This window comes from Gopherus flavomarginatus, chromosome 2, assembly GCF_025201925.1.
Source record: "Gopherus flavomarginatus isolate rGopFla2 chromosome 2, rGopFla2.mat.asm, whole genome shotgun sequence".
NCBI lineage: Eukaryota > Metazoa > Chordata > Testudines > Testudinidae > Gopherus > Gopherus flavomarginatus.
This window is the reverse complement of record NC_066618.1, coordinates 6915268-6928085: the sequence shown is the minus strand read 5'-3', so window position 1 is coordinate 6928085 and position 12818 is coordinate 6915268. Positions and strand designations below refer to the sequence as shown.

The following is a 12818-nucleotide window of genomic DNA, read 5'->3' as shown; positions in this document are numbered from 1 at the left end:
GGAACCAAGGAAGTATGTGATGGTGAAAGAGCTCATGGATTCCCAAAAAGAGAAGCACCTGAAGGAATGGGTACAGTGCATCTCACTCTGATCACCTCAGAGAGAGACTAGCTGACTGCCAACGTTAGAGAGCTATAGGGGCAGAAGAAGCCAAACAGAAGTTTCCTCAAACTAGAGCTTCAACCACGCAAGGTTTCTAGTGGTGGAGAATCCTGGGAAGCCTCCAAGGATGCACCCTGGAAGCAGGAGACCTAGATAAGTCTTCATTGAGTCTACGTCTGTTTTTGTCCCCAAGAACATTTGGGTTCCATACGCTTGAATGGGGCCTGGTTCAAGTAAGCTTATAGTCACGTCTGAACCAGTCAGTCACACACCCCTAAAGACGACTGGAATGTAGGAGTAATACTAAACTTTGCCTCCCCAGGAAGAGAGGGGTGGAAGGAAGCAGATAATGTAGGAAGCCTACTGAACTCTTGCCTACTTTTGGAACAAAAAACTGAAGACACTGCAGTTGAGGTGTTTGGATAAATGTTCTCTCACTTCTGGTGGGGACAAGCACTTGGGAAGTGCCATGGAAGAGGAGTTATAGCCAGAGCTGGATGCTGCTCCCAGGTAAAGGAACATGAGACAGACCCCTACAAGCCTCAGACTGGGGGACCAGAAGGGTTGGTCACCCCCAGGTAGAGGATTAGGGAGGCAATGTATATTTTGTAGGCTTCAAGACACCAACAGAAGCTTGGCCACTATTACTTGCACCTTAAGGAGAAAGGATGCTGAAGGAATAGCAGGCAGCAGGGCCCCTGCTCAGAGATTACAGTGCCACCTCCAGATAGGCAGAACACAGGCCTCCTAGGGCGGGAGGGCAGTGGGGATTTGTACAGACTGAAAAGGCAGTGTTTGGGGATCTGATCGAGGCAGTTGTGTGGTGGTCTGAGGCAGGAGTGAGGGTTTTGTAGCATTTGAGGGGGGCTTAGAAATTTGGCTAGTCAATTAAGACACACTGACCCCTGAATATTTTAGGGGTCACCATTCTTTGGTGAAGGGGATGTTGAACAGCCTCTGTGAATGAGCCCATTATGGAACCTAACCTAAGAATACAAGACCTGGGGCCCGCTGTATGGCTCTCCAGAGCCACGGGGGAGGCGTTGGAATGGCCAGCCCTTTGGTAAAGTGGATCCATGAGGACCTGTCTAGTTCCCAGTACAATGCATGCTCTGGAATCTCTTGTCCTGGGCCATCAGCATGACCATGAAGGACCGCAGACCGGAGGGCCACCGAGGTGGCGTTTCTGACTCACCGTGAGTTTGTTTCCCAAGGACTTCCACAGGGCTTTGGTCAGGCAGGCTTCATCCAGCACTTGGCTAATGAAAGACTGCAGTTTGGCATATTGCTTGGCCACACTGGTGACGAGTTCTTGGTCAGGGCACTGTCAACAGGAGAATGCGCTTTTAGGAATGTTTCAGTTAGACCTGTACCAGATCTCCATCTCTTCCTACATCACAACTGTAGGAGAGACATGGCAGATCTGAATTCATTGTGCTGGCCCTAAGTACTAGTGTGTCAACTGCTGATTTATTACAAGCTCTGATCTAGGAATTATTTTGGGGGAGTTCTCTGGCCTGTATTATACAGGTAGTCACAGACATCCCTTTTGATCTTGGCATCTGTCATTCTATTGTCTAATGCAGGGGTTCTCAAACTGGAGGTCAGGACCCCTCAGGGGGTTGCAAAGTTATTACATAGGGGGTCGCAAGCTGTCAAGCTCCACCTCAAATTCCGCTTTGCTTCCAGCATTTATAATGGTGTTAAATATATAAAAAAGTGTTTTTAATTTATAAGGGGGAGGGGGTCGCAGTCAGAGGCTTGCTATGTGAAAGGGGTCACCAGTAAAATAAGTTTGAGAGCCACTGGTTAGTGGTTCGAGCATATTACAGCTTCAAGCCTCTGAGATCTATTCCTCTGCTTACTGGGTGAATCTGGGCCAGTTACTTCCCCTCTGTATACCTGGCTGTATTATGGGTGGCCTGCATTATGTTGCCATTTAAGATGGACAAATAGTGGATTTTTCTATACATGGGCAATTCCAAAACAAAACAAAAAGCTTCACATCAAGTCAAACCAAAAATGAAATTGAGATTTTTTTGGTGCATAGGAAAGTCAAATAACTTCAACTCAGGTCAAAAAAGTGTTTCATTTGGACATTTCCAAAACACGGATTTTTTTGATTCAGGTCAACCAAGAGCACACTTTTTGGTGAACAAGCTATTTGCAACTAGAGCTGGCAGAAAGTTTTGGCAATGCCTAATGATTTTACAGAGAAGTGTTTTAGAGTCTTTAGATGAAGGAATCTGCACCAACACGGCCCCCTACCACCGCCTGCCTGTTACACACATTTTCCTTACAGCATACGGTGGTTTCAGTATCACAATACTCCAGAGCTCTGTGTATGGAATACCAAGACTGGTTGTCAAATACCAGTATGAACAGTCTAGTTACCTTGCCAATGGCCTCGCTCAGCCTGGTAAGGATGAGGGCATATTGCTGCACATGATCCCGGAGAGGTTTATGGAGTACTGTATGCAGGGCCACCGGAATGGAAGTCTCAGATGTGAAATCTGCAAGGAATTGCTTCAGTGCGGTCTTGTGTGTCTTCCAGAATTCACTGCAAGGTTTCCAGTCAACAAGACACAGTTCGTTACTGGGCACGTGTCCCCACGCTTAGTGGTGTCTAACCTGCTTCTCTTAATGAGGCAGCTTTTCACAACTGCCCATCTGCTCAGCCAAACAAACGTTCAGTCACACCCATGCTACACAGCAACTTTGCTGACAGGACACAGGTGACTCCCAGACAGGGATGTCAGTAACTATGGCCAATGCAGAAGTGTGGTCTAGTGGGGTAGTCATTGGACTGGGAGATCGTATACCAGAGCTTGATTCCACACCTGCCACTGGCCTGCTACGTGACCTTGGCAAAAACCACTCACTGTTCTTGTGAAGTACACATAAAGGAGTATGGTGTTACAGTCACACTGCTGGACTGACACTAGACACAATACACTAGTGGACCGATTCAGATAAAAGCCCCAAACTACTGTCTTGTCTGTTCAATATCCTTTTCCACAGGACTCGTTACGGTAAGGACCGGCAACAAACAGTGCAAGAAAAGCTACTGAAATGAAGTTCCTGGCCCAGTTTTACAGACCCAAATTTGGATGAAAACCGCAAAGTTTGAATATTTACCTTAAACATGTGAGGTTCCCCTACCACTAAGGCACACAGCCCTCGCCCCCAACTCTGTCTTTATATTAATATCATTATGTGCTGGCTACCATCCAAAGCCGTTCAGTGTTGAAATGCAGTCATTGGACTACAGATCTGTTACATGTAGTAACTCACTGAGTGAAACTGATCAGGAATTAAGAGAAGGAAGTTACTTTTGCAGCATCTAGGCCAGTGGTTTTCAACCTTTTTCATTTGAGAACCCCTAAAAATTTCAAATGGTGGTGTGGAGCCCTTTGGAAATCTTAGGTTGAAAACCACTGATCTAGAAAGAGCAAGCTGACAGCACAGCCAGCAGCTCTGCTATTCTCCTTGGCAAGTCTACAAAAATCTTTCAAATAGCAGAGAAAACGTTGTGTATAGTATGTGCAAATTTCCAGGCCTTCCAGTTCTGACTGGAAATTAAATGCTTCTCTGAACACTTCTAACAGGACAAATCCTCCAGCAGCTCTGATTTTATCTGCTCTTTACTTGAGCTATTTTGCAATTCGGCAGTGGTTACTCGTGCCTAATTATGAGCAGGCTTTTGAATGTTCTATTCAAATGGCAGTTTGCATAGTCTGTCTCCACTACGCACCCGAGAAATTGCACAAGATGTGATTCCGTGGAGCTGAAATGGAGCTTCTGCCAGATACTGAGGTCTCTGACCTTTTCAGTGCTTGCCTCTCTTTACCTCAGTGACTCTCTCCCCTCTTTGTTTCCCAGCAAGATCTGCTGGAAGGGGCTGGGAGAGCAAATCACATGGAATCCCTCCTCACTTTGAGTTAAGGACCATCTCAGAATCCATCAAGATCATGAGAGAGAGCAGCAGCGGCTCTGGTTCTAGGAGACTACCTAACCTGAAATTGGTGTTCTGCTCAGATTGCTCCAATCCCAAAGCTATGAAGCCGTGCCAGTGCATTTCTGCACGGGTGGGTCCTGGGGGGGACAAGGTTCCAGGATGACTTGTACAGCCTGCCCTACAACGCATGCTACTGCAGATTCACTGCCATTAGTGCTCGAGCTAGGTCAGGCCTGTTTACACATGCTGCCATCACACCTCATGACTTCAGTGTAGACATACCTTAAAAAGTAGCTGCACTCTTTGGTTTACATGCTGCGACACACAAAGCAGCACATTCTGGTCCTGTTTTGCTCACCTTCCTGCCAAGGATCTAAGCACTCAGTTCAGTCACTATTAGAGCTGAGCAAATCACCGATTTTTTGGTTCACCAGCAGTTCCAAGACGGGGTTGGGTTCAAATCCAAAAAAGCAGAGACATTTCAGCAGTTCAACCTAACAGACACCCCTGCTTGATTTAAAGAAGTGGTTTGACGCAAAGCCTTTGTTTCCTGGCATTTTTAAAGGGCCAGATTCAAAGTCAGTGAAGGAGGTGGTGGTACCTCCCCATATAACTTTTAGCCTAGTGGTTAGGGTGTAACCTGGCATCGTGGCCTCCACTGAAGCTGGAAGCAGCCTGCATTGTAGGTCTGCAACCCAGCCATGAAGTAGAGATTACTCAGTGCCGTCTTGTTACCACGCTGGCTGGATTACTAGAGCGATGAGGCACTTTCTGGCCAGCATATCACTGTAGCAGGGCCAGCTCCCATAAGCCAGCGGACTCTAGGACCTGCTTGAAGCCTCACTCCTTTAGCTTTCCATCATGCAGACAGGGTTATTCCCTCAGGCTGAACAGGACACTGGAGGGTCTGAAGCCACTAACCTTTTATTCTTTGCCGCCTGGTCAAAGCCCTGGACCACAACACAGTTTGCAAAGGTGACAAAGTATCTGTAGGTAAAGAGAAAGAGGCTGAGTTTGGGTCAAGTGGTAGCTACCAGGTTTAAGAGGCACTGGGAGACTCTTGTGGCTCGTTTGAAAGCCTATCATGTCTGTTACCTTTTTTGCCCGGGGTGTCAGAGATGGAGACTAAGCCCATAGACTATTCCCTCCATGCATGTTCCCTACAGAATGCTCTCCAATGCCTTGTATAACTTCACTTGGGAGATTATCAATAGGGAACATTCTCCATAGGCTGTTTACCAGGAAAGTACCTTAAGATCCACTTTGCTTAGGCAACAGCAGCCCTGGAGGGTCAGTCTGCAGGGACTGAACCCAAGACCGGTGATTTAACCCTATGGGCTTCTACTGACACACAGAACCAGGTCTGCTAGACAAAACCCCGTACATGATCTCACCACCAGAAGCAGACAGCCCAATGTCAGCATGTGCTCTGCTCCATTTTGTCTAATTCCTTGAAACCATCAGGTGTTCTGCTGGGGGCAGGTTGTTATATCATTTGTAACCCCCCTGCCTCGCCACCCACAGGTTGCTTCTCCCCGGAACCATAAGAGAGAGATGGCTTTGGTATGGATGTGCCTCTCTCCCCCACCATTAACACAACAGTATGCACCTGCAGAGTCAGATCACCCTGCATGCTAAACATGTGACACTGCAGGATGGGGACTAGGGTGTGTAGGCAATCCAATCTGCTAGCACAGGACCTGACACCCGTGCGGAGGTCAGCCTACACAGAGAGCAAGGTGTGATATCCAGCATCCCGAGTTTGGGATGATTGCGTTTCTAAGGAACGGCAGAGCAACTATAAGCTGCCGGTTATCCCAGATTTTAAGGGGTCTATAGCACACCAGAGCCCAATCCTGAAAACACTCCTGCACAGGAGCAGTCTCCTTGGCAGTTGTGCTTTAATAGATTCGAATGACTGTGACATGTTCCTTTTTCCACTCCGTGTCCAGTGAGGTCTGCTTGCTTCCCCGCACCCCACCCCGATCTAGACACAAGTCCTCCCATCCTGATCACAGCACAAACTCGGGTTGCATATAACCCAGTCATGGCTTATAGCCCCACCCTCCACTCCTGTAAAGCTTCTAAATATCAGAGTGCACCAGTCTTCTTCTTAAACCTCTTCAGAGGAAAAAAAAAAAAAATCACAGCCACAGGTAGGGAAACGATACCAACTAGACACCAGGGGTTCTCAAACTTCGCTGCACAGTGACCCCTTTTGACATCACAAATTACTATATGACCCCAGAAGGGGGGACCGAAGCTTGAGCCTGCCTGAGCCCCACTGCCCCAAGTGGAGAGGCCAAAGCCCGAGCCCCACCGCTCCAGGCAAGGGGGCCAAAGCTGGAGTCCAAAAGCTTCAGCCTCAGGCAGGGGCCTGTAACCTGAGCCCCACTGGCCAGAGCTGAATCCCCGGGCCCCAGCAAGTCTAAGTCATCCCTGGCGACCTCATTCATATGGGCCCCTGACCCACATTGGGGTCCAGACCCACAGCTTGAGAACCGCTGAGATAGACGAAGATTTAATCCTGATCCTCTAATAGGTTTGCTTCAGTAATCAACATTATAGTGTCTTTGTACTTACTGGATGTAGATACTGAGAAACAGGTCTCCCTTCCATAGGATGTAGAGGTCTTGGAGGCAGAGCGACGGGGAGATGCTGAACTTCTCTTTCAGCATCCGGTGGTTTTCCTCAGTCAGGTCCCAGAGAGCGTGGAAGCGGTCGTTCAAAAGCAGCAACAGTTTCAAGTTATCCTTTCCTTTCTGCTCATAAGGCTCTTTGAAAGAGACCAAGAAGAGATGACACTACAAAGTCACAGAACGATAGAAGTGCAGGACTGGAAGGGACCTCGAGATGTCTTCTAGTCCAGTCCCCTGCACTCAAGGCAGGACTCGGTGATGAGCCTCAAGTAGTCTCCTGGGAGACACATGGTGCAGTGCATCACTTTGGTATTGTATTTTCACATATACATGAATCTGAGACATTCTACAGAGAGAAGAGCTGATGGCTAGCATGTGTGGACACCCTCTACCTTAAGAAGTTGTGTGGATCACATACTCAGCTGATGTGTATTGGTGTTGCTCCATTGAAGTCAATGGAGCGGCACCAACATACACCAGCTGAGGATCTGGCTGCACAAGTTCTATTTGCTAAGAGCTGGGTGGTCACTGCTATCAAGAGGAAAAGGCAGGAGGAGCACAGCAGCTTGGGGGCCTAGGCAAGGGAGTGAGAACCATTCCAACTTCACTCCTTCGTGCTGAAACAAGCTTGCAAGTGGATACAAGATTGGAGGCTTGGTTTTCAAAGAATGGAAAGTAGCACCAGTTTAGGTCTATTACGGGTCCGACTCTCTTCTCACACCAGTAGGAATCTGGATTTACTGCAAGGAAACAGCCGTCAATGATCCAAGCCGACGTCTTGGACGAGAGGTCACATGCAACCTCGTAGAGTATGTACTAGGATAGCACCCTTTGCATGGGGTTAAGTAGCAGTGTAGACAGCAAGGCACAGCTTAGGCAAGTAGAGCATAGACACACTTGAAGAGTGTGGTTATGCCCCTGAATACAGGCCCTACACGGCTCCCTACTTACCCAAGCCTCGCCTTCCCCATTTAACATTGCTATTTTAGCCGTGTCGTGTTCTGCCATCTCTCAGCTACTTGTGCCCTTCCCCCTCTGTGAGGAAAGGAGCCTTTCCCTGCTGCCTCCCTCACCTGAGCTTTTCGCTGACACATGTATCTACATATCACAGGATGGACACAGCTTGTTTCTTCACCGTGCCAGGGGTGCTACACATCGCTACACACCGCTTTTGGTGGTGTGTAGTGTAGACGTAGCTTTAGAGCTCCGATTAATCTGAACTAGGTTTAGATTCCATTTCCCCAGGTTAGAACATCTTCCAATACGCCTGCCTCAGTTCCCACCGAAGCCTAAGGACTGCATCGATCAGATGCCGGGAAGCAGAGATTCACAAGCAGGTGGCTACATTCTCGTCTGTGGGCTTACCCGCCTGGAGCAGGGGCTCGAGAACGATGGTATTGATACGTGCTAGACATGCAGAGAAGGTTTCTTCTGATTGTAGGAGCGACTCTGCTGCTTCAGTGGCACACATGTCCTAGATGCAAACAGAGTTAAAGCCATTCACTATAAAGAACCCTACACCACAGCATGGCCTCCAGGCCCCCAAATTGGGCCCTCCTGGTGCTTGGTGCTGCACACACAGCGAGAGACGTGCCCAGTACAAAAGAACAATCTAAAGAGAGAAAAGTGGGAGGGGAATTAGAGGGACAGAGGTGAAGTGACTTGCCCAAGGTCACACTGCAAGGTCAGTGGCAGAGCTGGGAACAGAGCCCAGTTTCCCTTCTCCAAACACTAATTCTCAGACCACTGCTTTTGTCAACAGACCATGCTGCCTCCTTACAAGACTTCAGCAAGCATCAGAGCTTTCAGAAGAAGTCCTTGAGCTTTTCTAATACTGAATTAATGCCCCAAGAGCTGGACTCGCTTTCCTGAAGGAAGCCACTTTATGCCAAAAGGACGTACGGCAAGGACAGGGTTAGTTCAAACTTCCTCCACCATTAGCATTGTGCCAACGAGCCTCAACGAGCCCCCAGTGGCAGCAAAATATGTTGTATGCTGCCACCAAGCTACCCACCATAACAGCTGCTCTGACCACATCCACCCCAAGGGAGCAGAAAGTCGTAACTGGACAGCCAGGGCAATCTATCAGCCCTCACTGCTGCACAGAACGGAAGTGCTTTAGTAATATTGCTTGTGTTCACAGGCCAACCAACAAACTCCTATTGCTTCCTCTTTAAAAGGAGAAAAAGATACTAACCCAAGTGCAGCTAGCGTGCGTCACGGAGAGCCACGGTGGAAAGAACCCAAGCAGTGAAGAAAATCAAGGGCAGGGTGAATGTGGTTTGGAGATCCCGCTAACAGAAAACGTGCCACTGTAACTAAGACTACAAACAAGACTTTCTGAGGCTCTCTGTGATAGCCGTGGGCACTTAACTTCCCTAAATTACAGGGTTATGAAATTCCGTAACGTTGGAACAGTGTGCATGACTTAAAAGGCTGGTTTTTGCAAGAACATTGGGACAGGAAATGCCTGCGCATCACAATAAAAATCAAGACAAGACAGGCATCTTAACCCCACTCACCTTCCAAGTTCCAGACTGCACAAGTGCACAGGATAATGAACCAGAAAGCAGAAGTGAAAAAAAGTCAAAGACAGCAAGAAGACTGTAGGTGTCTAAACAATTTTGGTTTTAGGTGCATTTATCCCACTGCCTGTGGACATGAAGATGAAATTTCTCCTCACTCAGATCTTTACAATCTTACATGCTTCCCCCCACCCCAATATTGGGATTGGCGCCTTACCATTTAATGCAAGGATAAATGCAACACCTCGATGAACTAAGGAAATATCATTCCTACTTTACAGGCTGGCAAATGAGGCACAGAGAAACAGAGATAGATATCCAAAGGTAGTAAGAACCTAACGATGCTATAGGCATCTAGGGCAGGGGTAGGCAACCTGTGGCACGCGTGCTGAAGGTGGCACTCACACTGCCTGGGTCCTGGCCACCGGTCCGGGGGGCTCTGCATTTTAATTTAATTTTAAACAAATCTTAAACATTTTAAAAATCTTATTTCCTTTACATACAACAGTTTAGTTCTATATTATAGACTTATAGAAAGAGACCTTCTAAAAACATTAAAATGTATGACTGGCACGTGAAACCTTAAATTAGAGTGAATAAATGAAGACTTGGCACACCACTTCTGAAAGGTTGCTGACCCCTGATCTAGGGAAAATTTTCAAAAGCACCTAAATGGGTTCTGTTCCCAGCTAAGTGCAACTGAAAAAAATCCACTAGGCATCCAGCATTATCTTTAGAGGCCTTTGAAAATCTAGTCTTAACTGACTTGGCCAAGCTCACAAGAAATCTTTGGCAGAGCAGGACTTTGAACCCAGAGCTCCAAAATCCCAAGCTTGCAACCTGATCACTGAATCATAAGCATTTAAACATGTTCCCTAGCTGTAGGAAGAAGGGTTTTCCTTAATCAGGGTTAGCGTGCAAGCTAGCTGGTGCATGGCAGTGTCAACTAATCTGATAGCATTCTTTGATAGGATAACGAGCCTTGTGGATGAGGGAGAAGCGGTGGATGTGATATACCTAGACTTTAGTAAGGCATTTGATACAGTCTCGCATGATATTCTTATAGATAAGCTAGGAAAGTACAATTTAGATGGGGCTACTATAAGGTGGGTGCATAACTGGCTGGATAACCGTACTCAGAGAGTAGTTGTTAATGGCTCCCAATCCTGCTGGAAAGGCATAACAAGTGGGGTTCCGCAGGGTTCTGTTTTGGGACCAGTTCTGTTCAATATCTTCATCAACGATTTAGATGTTGGCATAGAAAGTACGCTTATTAAGTTTGCGGACGATACCAAACTGGGAGGGATTGCAACTGCTTTGGAGGACAGGGTCAAAATTCAAAATGATCTGGACAAGTTGGAGAAATGGTCTGAGGTAAACAGGATGAAGTTCAATAAAGATAAATGCAAAGTGCTCCACTTAGGAAGGAACAATCAGTTTCACGCATACAGAATGGGAAGAGATTGTCTAGGAAGGAGTATGGCAGAAAGAGATCTAGGGGTTATAGTGGACCACAAGCTTAATATGAGTCAACAGTGTGATACTGTTGCAAAAAAAGCAAACATGATTCTGGGATGCATTAACAGGTGTGTTGTAAACAAGACACGAGAAGTCATTCTTCCGCTTTACTCTGCGCTGGTTAGGCCTCAACTGGAGTATTGTGTCCAGTTCTGGGCACCACAATTCAAGAAAGACGTGGAGAAATTGGAGAGGGTCCAGAGAAGAGCAACAAGAATGATTAAAGGTCTTGAGAACATGACCTATGAAGGAAGGCTGAAGGAATTGGGTTTGTTTAGTTTGGAAAAGAGAAGACTGAGAGGGGACATGATAGCAGTTTTCAGGTATCTAAAAGGGTGTCATCAGGAGGAGGGAGTAAACTTGTTCACCTTAGCCTCCAATGATAGAACAAGAAGCAATGGGCTTAAACTGCAGCAAGGGAGATTTAGGTTGGACATTAGGAAAAAGTTCTTAACTGTCAGGGTAGTTAAACACTGGAATAGATTGCCTAGGGAAGTTGTGGCATCTCCATCTCTGGAGATATTTAAGAGTAGGTTAGATAAATGTCTATTAGGGATGATCTAGACAGTATTTGGTCCTGCCATGAGGGCAGGGGACTGGACTCGATGACCTCTCGAGGTCCCTTCCAGTCCTAGAGTCTATGAGACAGCTTATTTTGCCTTCTAATTTGGTATGGCTGAAGAAAGCAGTCAGAGACCTATTATATCCACAGAGAACACAAAGTTAGATCAGGCTGAAATCTGACATTTTGAAATTGATAGAAATGTTAGGGTTTTTTTTGTTTTGCTTTGTTTTTGGGGTTTTTTTTTGGGGGGGGGAGCGTTTCGCTGAAATGTCACCCTTTCACCAGCTTTGCTCTTCACAAAATTCCCACCCTGGGCTCCTTCCCACATTCCTAATCACCTACTCACTTCTGATGCAGGCAGTGTGCATTAGGAATGCTTTCTTCTGACATCAGGGTCAGGCCACTAGAGACAGGATGAATGACTTCTCTAATCCAGTTCTCTCTCAACCCCTATGCCACACACTGCCTTGCTAAAAGCTTTTGTGATCGGTTTTCGCTTTCACTGGAAGGCTGCCTACTAACTCCAGTACTCAAAATTACAGTCATCGGTTGACATCACTTATTACATAATCAAGCACTCAGACTTTTAAAATAGCATTTGATACAACATCCATGACATCTTGCTATACCACATGATCCAATGAGGCATAGTGGGGTAAGGGCAGAATTTTCTCCTGATTTCCCTGCTCTGTTGACAAGCTCTTTACCCAGACAGTTCTTTGAATAGATAGCGTGTCTATACACCCAGAATCAGATAGCATTAAGGAGAGGTAAAATCGGTCACCTATTGAACAAGGTTGATGCTGATTCAGGGCTGCAGGCTTTAAATAACCCACATGAGGCAAGGGCAAGCACAGGTCGCTGCGTGCGCTCATGTGAGGAACTGAATGCAAACTGCAGCAGTGCAGTAGAGTGGGAGGACTGAACTTTACCAGTAGTCACAGGGTCCCCCTGGACAGCAGTTTCACAAGACTCAGTTGTTTTCTCCACGTAAGTTTGTTGGATCCATAAAAACAGCACAGGTACAATCTGCCCACTCTGGAAAAAAGTCTGCTCCCACTCTTAATACTGAGCCTATGCACACACCGATCTTTGGCACCCCTGGATCAAGACACTTTAAAAAGCAAAGCTGCCAAGTTCTGTGCAGATCTGACATTATGTACAAGTTAACTTCTTAGTTTGCATTAACCATAATCTCTAGCTTTAAAAGCTGTGTGGATTTAGCACTGGCAAGAGGAGTCAAACAGGCTGCCTGGAGAAACAAAGCCCTCTGCTAATCTACAGGACAGCCATAGGACAAACTTCCAACACACTGCCCTGCCAGCATGCTTAACATCCAGTTTCAGAACGCGGGGGTGGGGGGCTTGGAAAATGTCTTCTAGGGAAGTGTTTCTCAATGACTCATCCATGGACTGGTGCCACTCCCTGAAACAGTTCAGGAAGGCGGCGAGCCGGTCTCTGGTATCAAAAAGGGCGAGAAACACTGCTCTAGGTAATGAATAATTGTCTCC

The 12818-nt window shown here is 46.9% G+C and overlaps 1 protein-coding gene across 4 annotated transcripts in view; it reads right to left on the bottom strand.

The window, feature by feature from the left end:
• ALS2CL (ALS2 C-terminal like) overlaps positions 1 to 12818 on the bottom strand; it is a 64988-nt gene that overhangs the window by 30223 nt on the left and 21947 nt on the right. For all 4 annotated transcript variants that reach the window (XM_050942472.1, XM_050942473.1, XM_050942475.1 and 1 more), the window contains exons 2-6: positions 8065 to 8173; positions 6644 to 6836; positions 4982 to 5047; positions 2497 to 2662; positions 1298 to 1426 (exon numbers count right to left, since the gene is read on the bottom strand). In XM_050942472.1, the coding sequence (XP_050798429.1) occupies positions 1298 to 1426; positions 2497 to 2662; positions 4982 to 5047; positions 6644 to 6836; positions 8065 to 8173 (663 nt within the window). The remainder of the gene's footprint in view (positions 1 to 1297; positions 1427 to 2496; positions 2663 to 4981; positions 5048 to 6643; positions 6837 to 8064; positions 8174 to 12818) is intronic.